This window comes from Panicum virgatum, chromosome 3K (genome assembly GCF_016808335.1).
Source record: "Panicum virgatum strain AP13 chromosome 3K, P.virgatum_v5, whole genome shotgun sequence".
NCBI classification, from domain to species: Eukaryota; Viridiplantae; Streptophyta; class Magnoliopsida; order Poales; family Poaceae; genus Panicum; species Panicum virgatum.
This window is the reverse complement of record NC_053138.1, coordinates 3,661,582-3,686,317: the sequence shown is the minus strand read 5'-3', so window position 1 is coordinate 3,686,317 and position 24,736 is coordinate 3,661,582. Positions and strand designations below refer to the sequence as shown.

Sequence of the window (24,736 nt, the reverse complement as noted above, 5' to 3'; positions counted from 1 at the left end):
CTCTCTGCAGTCGAAGGTGGCTTCCTGCGGGTTTCGGTTCTTGGCCTTCTGAGTTGCTTATCTGTGTTGCTTATCTGTGTTGCTTGCACTGTACTCTGCTTTGTCTGGATGGGCGGTGGTTTTGCGGAGGATGAGGGGCCAAATCAAGGAGCCGACGGTTGATGGTCTTTCACCGAAGATTTCTTGCAGCTTTCCAATGCTTGGTGTCCGTTCTTTGATCTGGAAGGGAGAGGTTGGAGGCTGGTCCAAGCACTGTGCAGGTAGGAGGACGGGTGAGCGACGATGGCGGCTGGAACTGAGGAAGAAGAACATTTGAGGTCTTGTTGTAATTTTCCGATTCCTCAGGGTCCTTTTTGTAAAAAAGGATGTACTGTGCTACTGTTCTCGTTTATATGATACATTCCTTTCTCGCAATATATATGTATGTGTGTGTGTGTGTGTGTGTATATATATATATATATATATATATATATATATATATATATATATATATATATATATATATAAGGTAGCACCGAGTGCTGGCTGGCTCCGCCGATTACTCCGTCAGGCTCGATTTCAACTCCACGCCGGCGAGCTCTCCGTCTTGGACACCGCGAAAGAGACCGAAGATCGATCCTCCCGTCGCGATGGCGGCACCATTCCTGCAGCCTCTGCCGCCGGGCGTCTACTTCAACCCGTCGGCGGAGGAGTGCGTGCGCGACTACCTGCGGCCCTGGAGGAACGCCGGCGTGCGGCCGGCGACGGACCGGATCATCGTCGACGTCAACGTCTACAGCGACAGGCCCGACACGCTGCTGCGGGGGCGGCAGCCGGGGTTCTCGCGCGGCTTCCACTACAAGTCTACAAGTGGCTCATGCTCACCCACTGCGTCCGCGTGTGCGGGGGCAAGAAGGGCCGCGCCACGGCCCGCGCCCGGCGCAACGTCGCGACGGGCGGCAACTGGAAGGTGGAGCAGAGGGCCAAGGGCGTCGCCGAGCACGCCGGCGGCGAGGACGACCCGTCCGGCGGCGGCGACCGGAGGCGCACCAACGGCTTCTACCTCGGCAGCGGCAAGGGGAAGTGCGTCAAGACGCCGTGGCTCATGGAGGAGCTCACCACCGAGGAGGACGAGGCCGACGCCGCCGCCGGAGGCTGGAGAGGCGAGACGTCTCGCCGCGCGCGTCCGATGAGGAGAAGCTGGCCATCTTCGGGGAGGACGGGGTCCCCTTCGACCGCGACGGCAAGGCAAAGACGGTCATAATGGTCGACCTGCCCGCGGACTTGTTCGATGCCATCGCCGAGAGTGTATACGGAGCCCAGGGCCCGGCGCCGCCGCCGCCGCTGCCGCCGCCAGCGCCACGTGTGTTTGGACTTCAGCAGCAATGCCAGCCCGCGGCACCGCCGCCGCTCCGCGTTCAGTACGGGCAGGCCGCTCTTGGACATGGCCATGGCCACGCCGTGCTGCCGCCGCTCGTCCACGCTCATCAACACGGCCACGGCTGGGCTCACGCTCATCCGGGCTTTCTTGGTTACCAACACGGTCAGGGCGCGCCGTGTCGGATTCAGGGCGGTCCCGGTCAGTACTGCGCCGTCGAGGTGCAGCCGCGGTGGCGCCACGTTGTTGATCTTTACCAAATCCAGGGAGCCTCGCCGGGCTTGTCTGGGTATTATTACAACCGCCAGGACGAGGCCCTTCTTTACCAGTATGCATCGCCGTCGTTCGTCCGTCTTGATCCAGGCGAGGAGGAGGAGGTGATCCGCACGCAGAAGAAGAAGCCGCGGCTGGAGTACGATTCGCAGTCCCATGGCGGCGGGCACAGCGACAAGTCGAGCTGCGTGGTCCAAGCTTCCACACCCCAGCAGGAACAAGGCGTCGCCGACGCCAAGGTCTTCCAAGAATCAGCAGAGCACGTCGCCAAGCCGTCGCCGCCGCAACCGCAAGAGATCCCCGGCACGGCCACGGGACCGCCGGCGGAGTCGAGGCGTGACCATGACCGTGACTTCATCGCGGACGTGGACCTACAGGAGGAGCAGCTCGTCGACCATGTGCCGGACATCCTGATGCGCGGTGGCGACGAGCCGCCGCTGCAGCTGGGTTTCGACGAGTTTCCATTGGAGGATTTTATGAAGGACGTCCCTGACTTCTGGCGGCAGCCCGGAGCCCCGGACTGACATTAGTGTTGGAGGATTAATTTGTTGCAGTTAACCGACCCTAACTTTAGTGTGACCGTGTGTTGGAATTAGCATAGCATAGGGTAATCTTTGGATTCCTCTTTGATTTGTCTGGATACAATAAATAACAGATTTTCTCCTCTTCAGTCGATTGAGATTTTGTCTTTCCCTCAATCGACGATGTGATGCGTTGGATCAGATATCAGCGGTCATGAGTGATTCATGTATAATTGTTGAATGGTGCACCCATTTGACTGTTATTGGGTTCAGTCCTATCGCCTAGTTACCAGGATTGCATTTATTTCCTTCCCCTCCACTTCTCTCCCTTTCTTCTCCCTCTAGCAAGTCCAGCGCAGTGGTGGGGATCTCCCATGGCGTTGGCGCACCGCAGCGGCGGGGATGTCCCACGGCGCGGCTGCGCGGGCGCCGGGGTGTCAGGCTGCATCTGGGTCCTTCCTCTATTATCCCTAGATGAGGTCCGCTTGCGCCGCACTGAATGAATCAATTAGGAGGTCGCTCGGGCTTCGTTCTTCGCTAGATGCTCACAGCATTGAGCCGGCTTATGGCGCTCGCGCCTCGAGCTCGTCGCTGTGAGGAGTCTTCTCCGCTAGCATTATTTTCTCCATTTCTCATTGGTTTGTGTGCGAGATGGTTTTGCTAGGGTTGATATTTGGTTTTGTCTGTTGATTTGCAGCTATAGCCATCCAGCTCTTGGCCGGCAGCCCACTCACCGCCCTTGAGATCCAGGCTGCATGTGAGCATTTCCGATTCGCTCCTCTGTGTATCTCGTGCGCCCATATGGATCCCATGGTTGCATTGCATCATATTCCCCCTCCATTTCCTGGAGTAAGCAATTCCAACTTCTTTCCTGGATCTCGATTTTTATTGTTCTGTACTTGTTTCCCCCGATAAATGTGTAGCCTACCTCGATTTGTGCTGTTCTAGAATTTCCTCTTGTGTTTATGTGTGATTTGCACCTGTGCTATTTATAACTAGGCTTCTGAATAGGTATAAAAAAATTCTCACTTATATAATTAAATTTGATTTATGTGCTATAATTAAATTGTCTTCCAATGATATCGTGATAGAATCCTCACTTTTATTTCATTTTAGTGTAATTTGTGCATAAGACAACTATAAGAACCTCAAATCGCAATATTTCACTGTATTTCACAGTGTAATTTTTCTCCATTGATATAATTCTAGGATAATGCAAGTGCCCCTTTATCACTGTGTCTTTTATGTGGTCCCTTTGCCTTGTGTTTCTACTTTCACGATTCTTTTAGCTAGAAGGGGTTAGTTTATTCCCTCCAATTTTTAATTATAGTGACTATATATGCGTCCAAGTGGAGCAAAACAAAATCACTTTGCCACTACTGCGAGGGATTAGGATCCTACTTTTGCAAGCAAGGTATTTTTCAAGTTTCTTTCCCGATTATAGTTTAAATATGTTACAGTTACATAGAATGATTTTGTTGTATCTTATGTTCTTGCTGGATGTAACCTTTTAGTTTGAGGGGTATAATCGGACCTCTTTTATTCAATATTTAGTAGCATCTGTTCATATATGCATCTTTGTAGACTTTATTTTTTGTATATCGACTCATGCCTTTTCTGCTAAGATGTGCCGGTCCTTTCTTGGACATTTATGAGTTACTTTTTTTTTGTGTGTGACACTATATTCTGGTAGTTGGACTTTTTTTTATTTCAATTAGAGTTGTCTAATGCTGTACTTACATAGTTACACCCAAATTTTGGTGTATCTTGTATGTATGGCCACTATGATTTAAAAAAAATATGCGTGCAACTTACATCAATCATTTCTTTTATTCATTATGCAGCAACCATGTCTGGGTACTATGCATTTCTATTGCTTTTTCTATTGCTTGTTATCAGCCTAAAAATTGTACCTCTAAACCAATGTTGTAAGCTGTGTTTTTTCTTGTTAACAACCAAAATTTGCACTATAAATGTGTGTGTTTCAGATGTGCTTTTTTTCCTGTTGTCAACCAAAAAGTTGCACTGTAAATGTGTGTTTTTCAGATGTGTTTTCTTTTCTTGTTATCAGCCTAGAAATTGTACCTATAAATGTGTATTTTCTTGTTTAGATATGTGGCTTTTTGCTTGTTATATCAGCTTGGAAATTGTACCTGTAAATGTCTAGGGTAAATGTAACTTTATTATCCACAAAAAATTGTACAAGTATTTTTTTGATATTTTCTTGGTGTCAAACGATTGAGATTTTCTTTATCTTTCAGTCGACACCCTGTCCTGTCTGTTTGTAGCTGGATGACCAAGATAGCTCTGTATGGAAAATATGTTTGCAGGCCCGCTCGCAAGCAAATTATCTTGTTAGCTATTATCGGGTCAGTTTTTGCTCGACCTGTTAGCTGCAGCGGATCACTCCGTGCCTGGATCCATTTGGGCTTTGTTCTCATCACCGAGCCAGGCCGAGAAGAGGAGTTGAAGCGTTGGGGGCCTGGGGCGATTCGGCGACCTCATCGGCTCTAGCACCTGCGTCAGGCGTTGAGGTACCTATCTCATCACTAACTCGATTCGATTGTGATAGGATTACCTTCTGTTCGATTTAGGGTTTGATTTGTGTTCACTAACTCGACTCGGTTGTGATAGGATTACCTTCTATTCAATTTAAGGTTTGATAGGATTACCATCATAAAATTTTAGGTATTTTATTTTTGCTTTGTCGGAACAATGTGCTTAATTTTTATAGAGAGAAATTTCAGTTCCAGTCCATGTTAGTGTGTATCTGTTGGTTTTCACCCTTAGGTAGCATTACATCATGTTTAGGACCACAAATTTTAACGGTTGAAACTGGCTCTTGATTAGTAGAAACTGTTTTAGATTGTAGCACATGTCATTAGTTTAATGTGTAATCAGTTGGTTACAATATTTAAATAACATAATTCACAACATTGAAATTGTGTAACTTAGATTTAGTCTGGTGTAAGTTTTTCTGAATAAAGTTAAAATAAACTTTGTACATTCTGCCTTAAGGACTTGTATCTTTTTGCAATTGTAGGTTCAACTTGATATAGATTTGTTCGGTTATTTTAAGAAAAATTAAATGTCAACTATTGCACTATCGTCTCTTGTTTTCTCAGGTGTTTGTGTGCTTGCAGGTGAGCCAGGGGTCTAATACATTTTGCCTCCAAGTAATATAAAACCAAGAAAGAAGGTGTTTGCAACTAAGCATAACATATGAAGGTATTTTGTCTTCTCTGAGTGTGTCTAGTTTGGGGTTTTCTTGTAGGTTTTGTGTGTCTATAATTATTCAATTGAGTGTATTGTGGCTTGATTTGTTGACTTTTCTGTAGGTTTGTATCTGATTTGTTACAGTGTAAATAGAGTAATGTTTCGGTTAAATTTTTTTGTGGCAAAAATTTTATGGTCTATTTGTGTGTATTTATTCTGCCCCCATTGTTTGTTTTAAATAAAAATCATAACCATGTGTTGGTTGGTAGCATGTACTTAATAGTTATACTTGGTTGTCATTTTCCATTATTTCTAAATTATGTTAACCATCAATTAAAGTGCAGATAGTTAAGAAAAGGTTTTATGTATGTGAGAATATGCAAATATTTCGATTCATTCAATGGTCCTAATTATTTATTTTCACAATGTTTATATCATTGTAGTTTTTCTATTATTAAAGTGTAATTAAATATGTGTGTGCATGCTTTTCGTCCATGGTCCATTTTTTCATGGTTGTCCTTTTGTAACTAAAATCCTAATGTGACAATTTCTTGTGCAATTGACATCATTTTTGTTTTCTTATGGTTTCATGCATTCACAGGTTCATCAGTTATGCTCAGAATCTTTGTGGACATACATTACAGATTTACAGTTGCTCTAGATATAATCATGTTTGAACATCCTCAACATTGATCTCCTTTGTCATTGTTGTGGTATCATAGGTAGCTTTCTTCTGCTTGGTGTAAAGATCGATCTAGTAGCCTCATTCAACATCTTATGCATGTACTTAATATCTTAATTTCCTTTCAGGAAAGCAGAGCCTCTTTTCTGCATTTGTCTTTTCCTTTGTGATATAACAAGACACAAACTTAGGGAAATTACCTATTTGATTTTGTTGAAAATTTTCACTGATGCATGTAAATTGAAGTTCCTATCTGTTTGTTTTTTTATGGAGTTTCACATTTGTAAAGCAATTTATTTCAAATACAACAATGTAGTGCATGTATTTCTTAAAAACATTCAAAACAAAACAAACAACAGTTGTGAGTGCCGATGGTTCAAATATTCAAAAAATCTGTTAGTCAACTGAGGCAACAGCCAAGTCAAAAGACCTACGAAGCCTAATAACGGGTCCAACAGCTATAATAGCGGGCCCGTTAACTTGATGTGAGCGGAAGCAAATAAAAAAACCACAGCACACAACACATCAGAAGTTGGCAACGGATCTGAGCTGTTGATCTATCCAATGGCTGAAAGGAGTGTCTGATGGATAAGCTAAAAATCAATCGATTGACAACGAGACACACCCCAATAAATAAACTTTTTTAATTCTGGAATTACAGATTTGTGACCTTTTCGTTTGATTTGGCAAATTTTGGTACAAATACAAATCCGATCTCACTTCACTTTAGCAGAGATGCATCTACGATTCTACATGCCCACCATTGGGGTGGCACTGCCTAGTAGCTACATACAACACGCAATCTCGAAACAAACAATGGCACCTCTCCTCTGCTCGATGAACATGTTACATGTGTACACGAAATCGACTCAAGTTTACAAGTCAGCAATGGCCAAAAAGGATGCTGTTGGCGCGCAGATGGTTGATCCTCCGGCAGCAACGATCAAAGTGATGATCAGTAGAAGAGGTTGCCCTGGCCTTTGATCCTGAATGGCATCCCAAAGTTCTGGTACACCCTGATCTCCCCGCCCAAGCTCGCCGTCACCACCACCAGCCCCCACGCGTTGCCGCCGTCGCCCTTGCCGCCGCCGCCGCCCGGCTTGCTGGGCTCGGCCGGGTCCCCGCCGCCCTCCGGCTTGGCGGCGACGCTGCAGGACTCCTCGTTGCAGACCACGCCCTGCGGGCTGCGGGCGGAGGGGCTGCCGTCGCCGGCGCCGGGCGGGGACGGCGCGTTCTGCGTCCAGGGGACGGCGGCGGAGACGTCCTTGCAGTAGAAGTTCTCGTAGGAGCGGATGGTGCACCAGGTCTTGGGCTTGATGCCGATGCCGATGGCCGGCGCCGGCGCCACGCGGGTGGTCCGCCACAGGTACACGTGCGAGTCCTCGCTCGCGCACAACGCGTACCGCCCGTCCGACGTGTAGGCCGCCGCGATCTGGCTGCTCGTGTTCTTGAAACCTTTATTTTTTTTTAGAAGAAACGGGAACAGTTTCTCAAGTTCGGAGATCATCGGATCTTTCTTTATTTGACAAAGTTTTGAGATGTGATGTTATCCGTACCCCTGAACTTTTGAACCATGGTCACGTTATCGAAGACGCGGATCTGCGAGTCGGCAGAGGTGACTAGTACCTCGGCAGGGTTCCCCGGAGCAAACTGAACCCAACAAAAGGCCATGCATGACAAAGATCATCACTGCACCATTGTCATGTACTTATGCTGCCTGGATGCTTACTCTATGGGATGGGATGTATGTGTACCTGGAATCCGGTAATCTTCTTTGCTTGCGCCTTGCGCTTCTTGTTCTGGATATCGATCTGCGCCTCCGCGCTAAGCTTGCAGTCTGTTGCAATGGCGAAACGATCACTGGTAACAAACAAACTGCACATTTCCCTGCAACAGCGAGCAACAGTACCGATGATGCAACCAGTACAGTACCTGTTGTCTTGTACAACCGGCAGCTCCCTTTGTGCGAGCCGATGATGGCACCCTTCAATTCAGCCATGGATGCCAATGGCCACGAGTCAGAATTCAGAAATGAATGAAGATACGTGATAATAAGCATGTGAAATGTTGGTACTACTAGCGATCAGTGGTCGGACCTGGCCGTCAGGGGTGTAGGAGGCGGCGGTGACCATCTCGTTGAGGTCAGTCCAGTCGACGACCTGCCGGTCGGGGATGCTCCATAGGCGCACCTTGGCGTCCAGCGACCCGCTGATGAAGTACCGGTCGTCCACCGGGTTGAACTGGATGCAAGTCACTGCATAGGAGGCAATCAGGATTTTCAACTGGTTGGCAACAATCAGCCAGCCAGGACCAATCAATCAATCATCAATGGCTAGGCTAGGCTAGCAATCGCTCACCGTAGTCGCTGTGGGCAAACGTCTTGAGGCACGCCTTGCTCTCCGTGTCCCACAGCCGCACCGTCTTGTCCATGGACGACGACAGCAGCTGATCGGACTTGGACCAGGTGAGGTCCAGCACGTCGTCCTTGTGTCCCTCCAGGACGCACGCCGGCTGCTCGGCGAGCGCGAACACCTTGTCCGGGATGACGAGGTGCTCGGGGAGCGTGTCCCTGCCGCTCTTCCCCTTGGTCGACTTCTTGGACATCTGTGCCAGCGCCGGCGTCGACGACCCGTCGGTCGCCGCAGGGGGCGGCAGCGGGGCCAGCGGGCCTGACTTGCCGCTGCCGTCCAGCGCCAGCGAGCTCGGCGGCGCGTTGGTCTCCACCACCTGCCACACGCGCACCACGCTGTCCTCGCCGGCGCTCGCCAGCCGCCGCCCGTCCGCGCTGAACTTGATGCTCCAGATGGACCCCTCGTGCGCCTGGATCTCCTGGCACATGTACAGCCCGGTGAGCTCCTTGCTCGACTTGCCGGACTGGTGCACCTTAAGCCGCTCCGACGAGGACGCCGGCGGCGGGGCCCCGGCCCCGGCGGAGGCATTGGTGGAGACCGACTTGGGCACGGCTGCCGCCGTGGACGCGCCCGACTTGGCGGCCGTGTCCTTGTCCTGGATGAAGCCGATGGCCACGGACTTGATGTTCTTGAGCCAGCCGCCCTTCTTCTTGCTGCCCGCCGCTTTCTCGGCCTTGGGCGGCACTCCGGCGGCCGGCGGCGCGGGCTGGTGCTGGCTCGTGCCGCGGCGCATCAGCTTCATGATGGGGGTGTTGCCGATGAACTTCTCGAACTCCTCTAGCCCCAGCACGCCGGACTGGGTGCTCGACGGAACGTCCTTGGGTGTGGCGGCGACGACGACGGCAGCCTCCTTCTCATCGCTGTCCTGATTCTTGGCCCCCTCGTCGGCTTTCTTGCCGTCGCCGTCGCCGTCGCCTTTGCGGCCTTTATCCGCTGGGCCTGCCGGCAGTGGCACGACGGGCGGCAGCTCACGTGAAGCCGCAGCTTGAGGCTTCTCGAGGGCCGCTGTGCTGTCGCCGGCGTCGGGCCGAGCCGGCAAGGAACGGACACGACGCAGAGGCTGCGACGGTGGCTTCCCCGAGACCGACGCGCCGTCTCGCACGACGACGAGGTTGCTGTCTGAGCGGCGCCTCGTGATGGCCTTCTTACTGTTCGGCGGCGCGGCGGCCACCGCTTGCGCCGCGGTGCTCACGACGGCGGCATTGGGGGCCGAGGCGGCGGGCGGGGGCGGCGATGGCGATGGCCGCGGCGGTTGCCTGGACACGCTCCGCGACAAGCTCCGGGGCACATCGGCGGGGCGCTTCTTCATGCTATGCCGGCGCAGCGCGAGGTCCCGGCTGCTGGCCATCCCGAGCCCCTGGTGCAGGCGGCGGCGGCGCTCCTGGATGGACATGGGCTCGTCGGACATCCACATGTCGTACTTGGACGGGTCCTCCGCCTCCTCCTCCTCCTCGTCCTCGTCCTCCTCCTCCAGCACGGGCGCCTGGTACTTGCGGAAGCTCTGGAAGCTCTGGTCGCCCATGGCGGAGGCGAAGGAGACGCGGACGTCGTCGTCGTCGTCGTCGTCGTCGTCATCGTCGGAGGGGAAGTCGGCGTCGAGGTGCAGGCCGGACGGCACGCGATCCAGGCAGTGGAAGAAAGCTTCCTTGTCGCCGTCGCCGCGACCGCTCATCTCGACGCCGTGTTCCTCCTGGTGGTGCGAGATGCGCCGAGCATTCCAGCGTTCTTCCCGCGCGCGCGCAAGCAGAGAGAGAGAGATAGAGAGAGAGAGATTTGCTATGTTTAGATGGTGATGGATTGAGAGGTTGCAAGGAAGAGAGAGGGACAGGATAGTGTGCATAGGAGGGGAAAGGGATACATTGGAACTTGAAAGGGTCGTCGCAACTCACTCACAATGTGCATGTGTCTCCTGGTATCCTGATCTCAAGCGAAGACATGGCATCATTTGAAGTAGTAGCAAACATTTTTTAATTTTTCACTTCAATAAAATACTGTCACCAATCATTGTTTATAATGCAGCAAATGCTTGCTTACTAGTATGTTTTTGGTTCTAGTAAGTATTAACATAGCACATCATTGTGAGCACTGAAATGTGAAATGTTATGTATTTTGGAAACACGGGTACAGCGACATATATACTATGTATATGCGATCGATGAATACGTTGTTCTGAAGAGATAGATGAAGATGAACTCATGCCCATCCTGTACACCCTAGAGCAGCCTGAACCATGGCCAGTGGGTTCCCCTTGAGCACACCCTTGAGGATCTTGAGCTTCCCCCGCGTGTATGGCGGGTACCTGGCCTTCGCCTCGCCGGGGAAACTGCGGTCCAGGACGGCCTTCCTGTGGGTGAAGGCGTCAAAGCTGAAGGTGCCATGGTAGGCGCCCATGCCGCTCTCCCCAACTCCTCCGAAGGGCAGGTTCTGATTTGTGAGCTGCAATGTTGCAACCAGATTGCAAGGAAGCGAGCATTTCGATCAGTCATGAAAGCAAATAAGATGTGCAGTTCAGAAACACTTTGCAGTTGAGTCTGTGCAGATGCAGCCGTACGTGGATGCCGGTGTCATTGAATACCATCCCTCCTGCAGAAACGTTTCTCTCAAACTGGCGCTTGAGCTTGCTGTCCTTGCTGAAGAGGTAGGCTGCCAGTGGCTTGGTCATGGAGTTGATCAGAGCAAAGCTCTCATGGATCTTGTCCACCTAGAATAGAAGCAACAATATAAAGAACAGGATGGGATTCAAAGAAGAGTGGCAATAAATTGCACAGCAAGGCTCATGTTTAATCCAGCATGGCTAAGAGGACTTTAAGTTTAATGCAGCAAAACATTACTGTTACAGGACAATGTTGTTTTCTTTACCGTGATTATTGGAAGCAGGGGCCCGAATATTTCCTCCTTCATGATCGCCGAGTCAAGTGGGGCATCCAGCAACAATGTCGGGGCGATCTTTCTGCAAGGCAGTGAAGAAATGATGTGAAAAGATCAGCTAGCCATGGTTGTGATTCTGTACAAAATCACTCACAGCTGCTGTTCATCACTCTGCCCGCCGAACACGATCTTGTCAGAGACCATCTCCTCGTCCATGAGGGCCTTCAATCTGTTGAAATGGTTGGAGTTGACGATGCGTGACAAATCCTCTGATCGCAGCGGGTCTTTCCCATAGAACTTGTTCAGGACTTTCTTCAAGGAATCCAGCTATCAAAGGTTCACATGCCAAGGACCAGAACAGAGTCAGTTAGCCATGGATCTAAGTATTTTGAGTAGGAACTAGGAAGCGCTCACGGTATTTTTCTTTACCAGCTTTGGTGCGAATGACTTGGTGGTTATAATGTAGTCCGGTGAGATGCAAGCTTGGCCGTTGTTGCAACCCCACTTGCCGGCAGCGATCCTCTTAGTAGCAACCTTTCAACATCACAAACTTACAAGCTGTTAGTGCTATTCCATCCGTTTGAGAATATAATAGATAGGGTCCTTTGTCAAAGGCATGATATTCAAGAAATAACTGTTACTCCGTGTAACTTTCATTTTTTTCATATTATTAGTAATAAAGTAAAGTTTATATATGAGAATAATCTCTGACACGTGCTACTGCATGAGCTAATTAGAATTAATATAAAATTAAGTCTTATAGCTAATAATTATAATTATCCATCTCACACCTTCTTTCAACTATTGAATATTCTAAGACATACTAATACATATTTACCATTATTTAGTTGCAATATACTTCATTTTGCATCACACCTCCATGTGTATTTGATATATATTTAATTAAACTATTTGTTTATTAATTGGTATTCTTATCTCTCCCATCATGCATGAATACATGGTGACACATGTCGTGAGTAGTATTTTTATATAAACAATAGCATTAATAATATATTAATACTGATATAAAGAGTAATTTAAAATTTTATATTAGTATACTTTAATATTTTGTAATTATATAATTTAGAATCAGATTTAGGGGTTATTTTAACTTTTAATAATGATATAATTATAATTTACATGCAAATTTAGGGGTTTGTTTGCATTATTTTTATAGTAATATAGGTGGGTAATTTACACAAATATTAGGGGGTTACTTTAGATTTTTTTAATAATGGTGGAGGTGGATAATTTATTAAAAAAATAACAGATCTGATAACTATTATGATTAGAGTTGTCGAATTGATGACAAGATGTTTTTGATTTTTGTGAGAGTTTCTAGAATTTTTTCTATTTTTTAGAGTGTCCACCTATAATCCTATATTGCCCTCCCCTTAATTTTGTTAGAATTTCTCAAATTTTTAAATATCCACCTAGAATTTTAGGTGGCTTCATGTGAAGGAGTCTCCAATTATTAATATTAAGATAACAATTTTTTCAAGAGATTTGCAATCAAGAGACACGAGGCGTTTACATGGAGGTCGACGTTGGAATCGACGACAACAGGGCATTTCCCACCGAGCTCCAAGACCACAGGCGTCAGATGCTTGGCGGCAAAGGACATCACGATGCGCCCTACCTTGCTGTTACCTGTAAATTTAATTTCTCACAACAAGAGACACTTTAGCAATGGAACTCAATCCAAGCTTCATCGATGATGATGGCGAGAGCGAGGCGAATAGTCACCGGCCGGACCTGTGTAGAAGATCTTGTCCCATTTCTGTTCCAGCAGCGCGGTGGTCTCTGCGACGCCACCCTCGACGACCTTGATGCATGAGCTGTCCACGTACCGCGGCAGCAGGTCGGCTAGCAGCGACGAGGTGGCCGGCGCGATCTCCGACGGCTTCAGCAGCACGGCGTTGCCGGCGGCGATCGCGCCGATGACCGGGTCGATGGCCAGCACTGGAACAATTCAGTTCAACGATCGATCAGTAATCATAAACAGTTACAATTTACATCACGCAGTGAAGCTTAGTCAGTAGCATGTCAATTCGCCGAGCTATTTTAGAAATTAAGCTGCATTTGAAAAAAAAACAGAGAGAGAGAGAGAGAGAGAGAGAGAGAGAGAGAGAGAGAGAGAGAGAGAGAGAGAGAGAGAGAGAGCGAGCGAGCCACACAACGCATGGGTGGTCGGGGCCCTTCCATAAATTCAGAGCAAGTGCTATTAATTTCTCCTTTCCGATTGTGTGATGTGGCTGTTCCTCCGAGAGTTAGTTCAGGACAGTAACTCTGAAACAGCAACTGATCCGATAACGATAGCTTGTCTTCTTTAAACTCCCACCAAGCAAACGGGCGGGCCTCTGAATTGGTTAGGTGCCGCAAGTAGCACTCGTCAGGTTCTGAATTTGACTCATCGTGTGAGCTAGCGATTCGAGTTAAAAAAAATCTCCTCGCTGATGCGGTCCAAGTTCGAAAGATTTTCTCAACCGAAAAGTTAGTTACTTCCTCTAAATAAATTCCTCTAAATAAAGCGGCGGGGCGTCGTGCCCACGGTTGGACGACGATCGGGAAACACGCCATGCCAAAAGCATGAGCCCACGCGTTGACATCACATTGAACTCGATCGATCCTTGTCTCACCGATAGCCTCACGTCAGTCAAGCTCAAGCCCTCCGGGTTCCGGGGTCCAGACTCTCAACTCTGACAAAGACATCGCCCGTATGGGCTTCCAGCGAACATGCCAAAAGGTCACGGGACGAGATGCGGCACAAATGGCATGAGTTTCAGAGGAGTGCAGGGCGTGTGGTGTCCGACCGACCGGCCTGTCTATCTCCTCCCTTCATTACCTCCGGTGGTTGAAGGATCAGGTCATCTCAGTGTCATATTATTAGCTAGTGAACATGTGGTTTTTCAGTTAAAGATGCATGTATTTAGTTTCCGATGTGATGTCTAAGCAACTGCGTGCGGCCAATATAAACAGCTTAGCTTCAGAGACTTACAGAAAGGGTAGTTCCAGGCGGAGACGACGAGCACGACGCCGAGGGGCTCCGGCGTGACCCTCGCTGTCGACGGGAACGTCAGCAACCCGCCGGGGACCTGAAAGAGGAAGTGTCCGATCGATAGCGTTACTAGCTAGCAGTGAAGAAATGTGCATTCATTAGTGCAGTTGGTTTGATTTGGATGGAATGGTTTTGGCAGGGCCTCAATGGATCAGGTACGGTACTGGGAAACGTAACCGCCCAGCCCGAAATAAGTACTAGGATGTCGAGGACCTCACGAAGCACCGAGGTGTTCTCTAGAACGAGCAACAGTGCTGACGAAAGCTATATATACTAGAACGAGCCGACCGAATTCATGGCTGCAGGAACAGATGGCGTAATTAAGCTGAATTGTTCTAGCTAGAATGTGAGCAGTAAAATGTTTTAAGATCTTACTAGACGTCAATACACGTGTAAAATAATTACTTGGTTTGTCATGTGTGGTGTTATTATTAGTTACTTAATATATGATACCAGTACGAGACAAAGGCAGTTGATGCTAGACAACATTCGTGTCAAAAGATTAGAAAATTTTGACTACCAACATCTTTCATAATTTCTAATTGGCATAACTAAAAAAGTATTTCTTAAAATTAATCATAGTCTACTGAATTACATAATAATTATATTATAATAAAATACAATGGTCAAAGCTACGTTTCAGAGACGACATACATGTAGCTTACCGAAAACATAGAGCATTCGGGACAGGAGGGAGCAGTAGGCTTAGCTTGTAATCGCAACAGCAAATATAAGTTTTTCTTGTAAAAATATATAAGTTTTTAAAACGGATCAAAATATGCGTGACTTTTTGTTTCTAGACTAGAATTCTAGGATCTGAATCAATAACCATTCCATCTAAAAATTCATTTAAAATTAATTCTTGCATGCATTTCAAGCATGCCGTAAAAAGCAAAGGGAGGAGTAGCTGGCCAGTAGCACGTTCAGTTGATAAACTCTTGTAGGGTCTCCTCTCCGATTCAAGTCTACAAACGCAAGTACGCATGCATGTATATGTACATGTAGCTCATCAACACAGATTAATCAAGTACAGTACTATCCAGTGACGTACAAACAGATTATTTCACCTTGATCGATCGTGCTGATGAGCTAGGATCTACTGAACCGTACCTTTTTGGGCTCCATCCATTTCTTGAGATTGTTGAGTGCGAACTTGCAGGACGACGTGACCAGCGATATCTGCATCACATCACATCAAACAAGCAGAATTTATGTATATATCTGGTGTCTCAATGCAAGCCTCATCAACGAATTAAATTAGCTAGCTAGTAGCATTCTTGAGTTGATTTGCGCACGGACGGACCTCGTGGACGTAGGACTCGGTGCGTGGCTTGGCGAGGTCGGCGCGGAGCGCGGCGCAGATCTCGGCCTCCATCTCCGCCGCCATCCGCAGCAGCCCGCGCAGCTGCGCGGCCCGCCACGCCGCCGGCCTCGTCCTCCCCGACGCGAAGCTCGCCCGGAGCCGCTCCCTCGCCTCCGCCGCCACCGCCACCGCCTCCATGCCGCGCCGCCGCTAGCTGCTCTCTGATCGACCAGTAGTACGTCTTGCTGCTGGTTGATTAGTTTTTGGTTGCCGATTAATTAGTTCGCGGCAGCGGAGCGCTCCATGAAACAAGGGGAGGAGGTTGGGAATGGGAGGAGGACGGACGGGGCGGGCCGGGAGGGAAGCAGCCACGCACAGCGCGCTTGCGTGCTCGGCTATGCTCTCGTCGGCGCGCCTGTTTTTTGTGCTGGGTTTAGTACGTACTAGCTTGGGTTTTATAGGCAATTCATTCAGTATGAGTATATTCCCTTTTTTGCTGACAGCAAGTAATAACAAAATGGTCGAGAGTTTTATTTATCAGAAGCTGTTCTAGCTAAAAGTTGACGGAGGAGGTCCTGTTCTGTTTGATCCCAGCTGATCGATAGGCTTATCAAACCATCCAGCTAGCAATGCAATTAGCAGCGGTTATAGCTGGTTCATTCCCCGCAGCGGTTATAAGCCTCAAACCTAAGTTTACTGCAGAAGTTGCATCGTCAATGTAATTCATATTCCAAAGTGCTTTTAATATGATATCGATTTTGTAGCTACTAGCAAATTATGGACAGAAACTAAACCACGAAACATAACTTTGGAGATCTTTTCGCATCAAAACTATATATATATATATATATATATATATATATATATATATATATATATATATATATAATGAATAAATCAAGGGAGGGTAGAAGTGAGTAACAATAACTCAATTTTTCTGAACAACAAACTGAGAATGCGAAAACTGCACCTTGTATGGGGAATTTTTGAAAACACCACTTAAACTTGAAGCATAACGCACTTTATAGCCCCAATAAGATCCCATCTCTTCCCTGGGGGGTGGAGGGGGGAACAACTTTCCTTACACAAGCTGCATGCAAGTACAGATGCAGTTACAGTACAATGGCAAAATAACACAGTACATAGTCCAAAACATACATCAAAAGAATAAATTGGGAACAATCAGATTTATGAGCTTTGAGCTGAAATGAGGAACATCGAAATTTGGAATAGGAAGCAACAACCACAGTACCGTAATGAGTGCATATCAATTGAAGGTAACCTTAGGTACATCCCCTCTATTGTTCGTTCAGGTCCATCGATCAAAACTGAAATGTACCTCTACTTAAGTCATGGGATGGCACCACAAAATAGGATACCAGGTACCAACCAGATGATTAGGTGGGAGGGTAGAAAAATAATTTCATTCTCTCGTCAAAATTAGAGCAGAGGGTAGTTTAGACTGTTTAGTACTTCTCAAATATCTTTGTTCCAGTACTACAGATCTTCCTTCTGACTTTCTGAGTATCACAGCTGAATAATATTCATAGAACTTTAACAGCAACTAAGTGCCCCTGGCCCTGCACCTGTCCCTGTTTGCTGCTTGGACTGACGCATGAGTCCCCTGTGACATTCTTCCTCTGACGAACTATATGTTTCTATGCCCTTCTTCCTCTGATAGAGGGAGGGGCCTTTTGGTTCAGCCCTTATCAGCTGCCTATCAGGCACAGCACGGCCTTTCCCTCTTCTTGGCAAAAGGTCATTGATGGATAGGCTGAAGAAGTGAAAGACTGACAGAGCTCTCTAGCTGGAACACCATCAACTCAAGAACACAATGATGAACTCATAAGACATGAGTGAACACAGAGGATTTTGTGCTGCAATGAGGCTGCAGCTTCTCAGGGTGTTCTCTTCTATTTATTTGCCTGCAACCGAAAGAAGGAAAAGGGACGTACAAACACTTCTCACGCCACGCCTCAGCTGTGTCCATCCCCGCAACCCATGTGACATGCATCCCATTGACGATTATAAACCTTTGAGTTCCTGAACTGCTCTTATGAAGATAAAAGGTTCGATTATTTTATAGAGGAGGAACCTAAGGTACCTTCCAAGCACCATAACACTTCTCTTGAAAATTTGCTATAACAGTAGAACCAACAAATGAAAATGCATAGGAATTGCCCTCATCAGGGTTGTCTAGATTACTCAAGATTATAAATTCTTCAGACAATAGAACCAACAAAGAAATATCAATATGGTAGTATTTATAGTAATCCATGAAATAAGTTATTTACCTGTTGTTAGGTCACGATTGGTTCCCATGGCTACAGTTACTCTCTTCCCTGGTTCTAGTATTTGCTCAACTAGAACATTCTACAGAATCATGATGAACTAGAATCAGTATAAATCCATTGCATCGAAGTGTTCGTTTATTTCATACGATATATATAAAATCATTTAAGTGCAGATGAGATAATATACATTGTGCAATCTTGTTTTATCTATAAATGATAAATTGAGACCAGTCAGAATCTTAGGGTTGTTTTGCCCAGCTTCAGCATGTCTTAAAAAGCATTAACGGGACTAGAGAAAAGAACCACCTAACTAAAGCAGGATATATTTAAGGGTTTGCTCAGTTTATATATTCTCAGGTTGTCAGGTCTGATAGTCTCCTCACCTAGAAAGTTTCCTAAGCTCATAAACAACCCCAGAACAAGATCAGACACAACTACTACAAGCCTCTTTTTGGGACACTAAGAAATACAATATTACGCTGATCAATTAGTTCCTCACTTGATTCAAGTTGCTTCAAAGCATAAGTAAAGACAAATATACACTTTCCACTTTTTCCATAGTAACATGTTGCTGCCTACTTTTTCCACGGTAACATGTTGCTGCCTATTTTTTCCATGGTAACATGTTGCTGCCTTAGGAATTTGGAACACTCTAATTTACTGAAGATATGCATTATCAAGTACAACACATGATGTTTTCTAGACTGTTATGTCAAGTATAAAAATATTTACTTACATTGCAACCTATTGCTATTGCAAAAGTTAAACCCGTCCTTACTATAAACTAAAAGGATGATGCAAACCATGAATGCACATCGACTTCTATATAATCTATCTCAAACATAGCCCAGTTCGAAAACAATTAAGAATTGAATAGGTATTTTAATAATCTTAACCTCTTCAACCCAACAAATAATATTTCAATGGACCATTTGCGTCAGATTTTGCTAGCCAGTTTTTTTAGATGCAGGGATCCAGCCATCCAGGGTTGCACAAAAGCTTATTCAGCATATCTTCTAACACCGCAAAAATCTTTCCCCAGACAACTGTTGTGGAGAACATGAAAAGGACGCTAAAAGGACCATACATACCTTGTTTAATCCCACATCAACAAGGGTCCCCTTTGAGCGATCACCCTCCAATGTTACACCTGTCTAAATTCAGTAACATGTAAGCATCTGTTGAATAAAAAATGCCAAAATGTGTGATAGCTGAAGATTATCCAACATGAGTTAGTTGGATATGATGATAAATAAGTGGAACAAACACCTTATGGTAGCAGAGATACATAGTGTGATAGACCCAATTAGATGCAAAGACATGCAACTCATACTACAAATAAGTTCCAAGAAACACAAAGATGTTAGGTTTTTTGTGAATAGTAACAATTATATTTTTCTTACTTGCCAAGGTTCTCGAGGGGGACCAGATAAGGCATTTAACTCCAGGGGTCACTGAAACTCTACTCAGGTTTGAAGCACGACAACTTCTTAGAACAAACCCAAGGAAAGAGCCCCCCCCCCCCCCCCCCCCCCCCCGCGCGGAGTTTTTACTTCCTTTTCGTTTCGTATTTTAAATTGCTCCTATATATTTAAAATGTTAATTCAGTGTAACCAAATTCTTAACTGTACATTTGAATTACATATCTCCCCACCACACTACTAATAGTCAGTTTACTTTCAGCAGTTTATCAGTGTCAAAAAGATCCCACCCTTCACGAAATATACAAAAAGGAACGCCCCTTGGCACCACCATATTGATATACCAACACAGTTTGATTAGCCCTTCCAAATGCCAGAACAACTGAAATGATAACAAATGAATGAAGATGTGCAAGCTCTACATGACCATAATTTAATTTAGAAAATACACATTTATTGTCAGTGTCCACAAAGCATAAAAATTTGGTAATGACTTTGTTACGGCCAGCCGCATGTTTGCGCTATTGTACGGCAGACTAAATTCACCCTCCACCACCGCAGTACAGTGGCACATGCAAGCAATTTTAAAACTAAAAAGGTTGTAGTTCTTAAACGATCCATCAAATTCCGACTACACAATTGTATCTCTTTTGAGAAGATCTTCAGAACAAGACCCCACTTGAATATATTTCGACAATATTTTTCAAAACCCATAAATTGATTTATGTACAATGAAAAAATGTCAAAATAAATTAGTTAAAATGCTCAATCGATCTGTTAAAGTTGCCAATTATTGATCATGCAATCAACATTCACCTACCTAACAAAATTGTTTACCCATATCCACTATGGACACTAAATAGTCTATCTTCATAATATGAACACCAATATCTACTTAACTGAAGTCGGGCATGCAAAAGCAACATTATGTAAACCCATAAACAACTTTGGCAAATACCATAAGCAAATTAGAATACATGAAAAAGTATTTTTTTCTCTCAAAAAATTATATCATTAAAACATAGTGGTGTGAGATCTTGTTTTGAAGCTTTTATTGAAACAAACACACCTGTGCAATATGATTTTGATTCCGATGCTCGGTTTTGAAACTATGATCTTTTTTATTTTAAAATTACGTGCATGCATGTGCTTTTTATTTTCTTCTTGTCCCTCACGTGCATGCACACACTACTGACGAGCCGGCCGTACCACCGGTCCAATTTACGGCCGGCCGTAAGTTAGCCGCGTCCTAAAACTTTAGTGCATCATTCCAAATGTTCAGCATGCCTTGTGAGTTTAGCAATTAAAAATTGAAACCAACAGTATCAGGAGAGATGTCACCTTCACGAAACTCAGACCATTCATGCTTGCGCACATGGTGTGGCGCATCGAGTGGTGGTAACAATCCCTGCCAGACAGTGGCGGAACCAGGATTGAGTCGAACCCCGGGCCGAGTTTTAAGTATAAACGTCTACAAACTCACAGTTCAAAAGATACATGAAAATATAAACGGAAAGATAGATAACATACAAAAAGCGTCATCGCGAAGTAATATATTTATTCTTCTTCAGCAATTGATCCAAGTCCTTCTTCAGCAATTGATCCAAGTCCAGAGGTAGAAACTACTGCAAAATGAAAAAAAATTGGGCCGAACCCCGGGCCATGGCCCGGGTGGCCCGGGGTGTGCATCCGCCCCTGCTGCCAGAAATAGCACAGCATAATTAGCACCAGCAGAAATCATCATTCATCAAATGCCAACAGAACAACATTGCTTGGCATCTCAGCACAAACTTCAGGTTCTTGTGCATCGGGAAAAGGCGCCGGCGTAGGTACTGCGGTGTCTCCAGATACTCCAATATCCGAACAAGGAAACGTGCGCCACTCTCTTCACCATCACCTGTGCCGCCATTCTCTGAAGCGGGAGTGCTGTCAAAGACGACGACCTCATCTATGCGGAAGACGGTTGCAGTGCGGGCAATCTGACCAGCCAGCTGAAATAGGAGAGATGCCCTTTTAAGCTTTGGTGCTGCGAGAATCGTAATCACTGGTCCACCATAATGGGTAGGGGTACGGACCATGGTGGCGAGCTCGAGGGATTGGGCGTTGTCAATAATGGAGCCGGCAACAGCGATGCTCACAGTTGGCTTCTCCTCCCACTCACCTCCATCCTTCCTCTGCTTTTGCTTCTTCTTCTCGTGGGGTGTGCCTTCCTCAGCTGCTGCTGCGCCACAGTTGTCCTCAATGGCATCCTTGCGCTTCTTCCTTTTCTGCTTCTTGTCCTTGTGCCGTGCCTTCTCGGCAGCGGCTGCCTCGCTGTTGGCAGGGTTCATGGCGGCGGATAGGGAGGAATATGGATAGGCCCTGTTTGGAATAACTTTTCTGGACAAACTATTCTAAAAAACAACTGTCTGGAGACCCTGAATGTCAATTGACCTGTATGCCCCTGAACCTGAAAGAAAGACATCATCCCAATCCATTAGGTGCAAACTGAATCATTGTTATTAGAAAATCACTATAAACTGAAATATCAAAGCTACTACAATCTTATTCATCCAGATAACATAAGGCAGGGCAAGAAAACTTAAGTCAGAATGGTCAAAAGATTTTTGTCAGCATGTGTTCCATTGGAGGAGCTGATGAATCCACAAGACTAGGGCCATATCTAAGAGCCCAAACCACCCACACAAGGTCACATACAGCCACATAAATGCATAATCCCTACGATATTTCAATTCCACGCTTAATCATATGATAAATTTGGTGAAAACATAAAACTGATAAAAAACAAATGGCATTGCCTCATCTTTCTGACTGTGAAACATCCATTACCCTCCCTCTATCCCTTCCTCCCACCATCGCCAATGACGGACCCAGGATTTGAACCTAGGGTATCCGTACCAAAAGTTCCAATAAGTAATATGGTATAGTCCAATACACAATCTGGTAACACAATTACAGAGTTTCATCAACCCAATTTGGAACATACAAGTATAATAAAATAACTAAAAGTACAATAATATATTTAAAAGGTCGCATAATACCTTAAAACAAAATGAATAAGTTCGACAGGCTTTAGTTTCAATTTCTAGGCCAGGCTAAGCAATCCCTAACAACTGAATCACATGCCAATGGCCTATGGTCTATGGACACACCAACTAATCAGTGAATCAGCACTTGTAGTTCGCAACACAAAAGTGGGATTGAGATTGGGGAATGCAAACACTGCTCACCTGTCTTGGCGAGGGAATTTGCCGATCGGGGATGTCTCCAGTGCCCCGGTGGAGGCGCGGGTGCCTAGGCGTTGCGCGGCAGCATAGGACCTGACCGCACTCGAGACGCCAAGCGTCGGCCGGTCGCACGACAGTGGCAGGATACCGGCCGCTCGGACGTCGTGGGGTGTGGCGTCGAGTACTCGAGCTCGAGTTCAGCGGCGGCGCCTGGAGCCCTGGACCGGGAGATGGAGAACGCAGCCGAGAGCACAGGCAGCAGAGTGGCGGAGGCCTGCTAGGGTTGATGAGCAGGCCCCCACTATGCGTCGACCTGTTGGGCCAATTCTTCGCTTTGGGCTATCAAATCCAAATCCAACTACTTGAAAACTTTTGGGCGGGGTACATCTTGCAAATCCAGACACGTCGTCAAGCACTGTTGGCACGACCAGCGTGGGGAAATCTTATTGATCGTACAAGTTGTGTAAAATGTTGATGTTAGTATTTCCAAAAAATGTTGAACTAGGTTTTGGAGAATGTTGGATCCTTATTATTATTATTTAAATGTTGAAAAGAGTTGTGTAAAATATTGATGTTAGTATTTGTTTCAAAATGCTGATTTTATTTTTGAAATCCGTTGAATCTGCTATTTTTAAATATTGATATATTTTTTTAAGAATTTTGAATCTAATTCTTTTAAAATATTGAATCTAGATATCTAATTTTGGGTTTAATGGGCTCTAAAGTACGCCAATATTTGGGCGGGGTACGTGATCCAGGCATCATCGTCAAGCATTGTTGGCACGGCCAGCGTGGGGAAATCTTGTTGATCGTACAAGTACAAGTGTCGCCCGGCATGGATGGGGGGTGCTCGCCGTCACCCGCGTGCAAGCTGCTCCCACTCCAGATTTCGTGTTTGGGGCATAAATCTGCCTAACAAATCAGCCCACATGTATATTCAATTATATTTGTTTCAAAGCAATTTTAATTGTTTCAGCAATACAAAAAATTATTCCAGAACAAAAGAGAGTTATTGGGTCTTGTGTGACGATTTAACTACCAGTCACATGATCCTCTTAATATTTGCGGCATGGATGGGCTATGGGCAGCCGGTCCCGCAGCTCCACGTAGAACCCTCTCACTTGTTGATCAATCATCCTCTCGACAAACCCGCAAATTTTAATTACTCTCGAATCCTCTCGTCTTGCTTCAGTCGAGAGAGGCGAAAAGGAGCGACGCAGTCGCCGCCGGCGAGGCCGGCAGTCCCCTCCGTCTCCAATGGCCTCAGGGCCATCTGGAGGTCGCGGGGACCATTGTGCCTGCGCCGGTCGGCGGAGGGTGTGCAGCTTCGGGTCCTGGTAGATTTAGGTTTTTGTTTCCCGTCGTCGGCGGAGAGATGGTGGCGGCGACAGTGCTGTGTGGGAATAAATCCTCTCGGGCTTGTCCTCGTCCCGGTGGCGCTTTTCTCCGGCGTTGCCGGCGAGCTCGTGGAGGTGGAGTCTGGCGTCGCCGGCTCCTGTACAGGAGTTTGCGTCGGCATCACCTCGGCGACAAGGCGCTGCTCGCGACGCGTTTTGTCTTGCAGGCAGTGGCAGCCGCGGGAGATGCGGAGGTTCGGAGAGTGGATCGGCCACGACTTCCCCTCGGCTTCCGTCGACGGCGAGTGCTGATCCAAGTCCGGAGAGGTCCGGGGTGCGTCCCCAGCCGATGTGCCTTCGCCGACGGTTTCTTCCCGCCCATGGTGACGGGTAACTACTGCGACTCGTTTCAAAGCTTCTTAGCGATGGAGCTTCTCCAGATCTAGGCTTCGGGACCTCTGGGCGCCGGTCATGGCCGGCGGCGGAGTTTGCCGATGAGGATGGAGCGCACGGAGGCCAGGGTCCTTCTTGTATTTTCTGCTTTTTCTAGGGGCTTCTTTGCGTGTTTGGTGGTACAGCTGTCTCTGTAACCTGTAGTCACGTATCTGTATTCGCATGTGTCTTTGTACGTCTTCCTTATCTCGTAATACAGATATGGTTTTATCAAATAAAAAATCATCCTCTCGACGCCGTCGCCGCAGCAGACCTCGAATGTCGAAACCGGAAGGAATTCAGGGACCTCGTTTTGTTTCGATGAACACATAAGGA

The 24,736-nt window shown here is 46.6% G+C and overlaps 4 protein-coding genes across 12 annotated transcripts; 1 reads left to right on the top strand and 3 right to left on the bottom strand.

The window, feature by feature from the left end:
- Positions 1 to 507: 507 nt before the first annotated feature.
- Positions 508 to 6,317, top strand: LOC120696862. 9 transcript variants are annotated; one of them, XM_039979882.1, is made up of 5 exons: positions 508 to 2,744; positions 2,849 to 4,685; positions 5,295 to 5,379; positions 5,969 to 6,089; positions 6,178 to 6,317. In XM_039979882.1, the coding sequence occupies exon 1, from the start codon at positions 1,243 to 1,245 to the stop codon at positions 2,152 to 2,154; it is 912 nt and encodes a 303-aa protein (XP_039835816.1). In that variant the 5' UTR covers positions 508 to 1,242; the 3' UTR covers positions 2,155 to 2,744; positions 2,849 to 4,685; positions 5,295 to 5,379; positions 5,969 to 6,089; positions 6,178 to 6,317. The 9 variants fall into 9 exon arrangements, with proteins under 9 accessions (XP_039835816.1, XP_039835814.1, XP_039835817.1 ...); XM_039979880.1 differs by having other exon boundaries at positions 2,849 to 3,000; positions 3,482 to 4,685; positions 5,969 to 6,315; XM_039979883.1 differs by having other exon boundaries at positions 508 to 3,000; positions 3,482 to 3,565; positions 4,413 to 4,685; positions 5,969 to 6,315.
- Positions 6,318 to 6,694: 377 nt separating this feature from the next.
- On the bottom strand, positions 6,695 to 10,198 carry LOC120696861 (WD repeat-containing protein 44-like). Its single transcript, XM_039979875.1, has 6 exons — positions 8,407 to 10,198; positions 8,146 to 8,303; positions 7,982 to 8,033; positions 7,804 to 7,886; positions 7,606 to 7,699; positions 6,695 to 7,504 (listed from the first exon to the last, which is right to left on the bottom strand). The coding sequence occupies exons 1-6, from the start codon at positions 10,130 to 10,132 to the stop codon at positions 7,005 to 7,007; spliced, it is 2,613 nt and encodes an 870-aa protein (XP_039835809.1). The 5' UTR covers positions 10,133 to 10,198; the 3' UTR covers positions 6,695 to 7,004.
- Positions 10,199 to 10,411: 213 nt separating this feature from the next.
- LOC120696860 (aldehyde dehydrogenase family 3 member H1-like) lies at positions 10,412 to 16,088 on the bottom strand. The gene is made up of 10 exons (XM_039979874.1): positions 15,690 to 16,088; positions 15,497 to 15,565; positions 14,327 to 14,423; positions 13,084 to 13,290; positions 12,863 to 12,978; positions 11,758 to 11,862; positions 11,483 to 11,655; positions 11,320 to 11,410; positions 11,012 to 11,161; positions 10,412 to 10,896 (listed from the first exon to the last, which is right to left on the bottom strand). Exons 1-10 carry the CDS (start codon positions 15,885 to 15,887, stop codon positions 10,654 to 10,656), a joined length of 1,449 nt encoding a protein of 482 aa, XP_039835808.1. The 5' UTR covers positions 15,888 to 16,088; the 3' UTR covers positions 10,412 to 10,653.
- Positions 16,089 to 16,655: 567 nt separating this feature from the next.
- Positions 16,656 to 21,849, bottom strand: LOC120696858 (putative methyltransferase C9orf114 homolog). Its single transcript, XM_039979873.1, has 6 exons — positions 21,480 to 21,849; positions 21,192 to 21,395; positions 20,746 to 20,812; positions 19,075 to 19,133; positions 17,984 to 18,062; positions 16,656 to 16,779 (listed from the first exon to the last, which is right to left on the bottom strand). The coding sequence occupies exons 1-6, from the start codon at positions 21,732 to 21,734 to the stop codon at positions 16,712 to 16,714; spliced, it is 732 nt and encodes a 243-aa protein (XP_039835807.1). The 5' UTR covers positions 21,735 to 21,849; the 3' UTR covers positions 16,656 to 16,711.
- Positions 21,850 to 24,736: the final 2,887 nt, after the last annotated feature.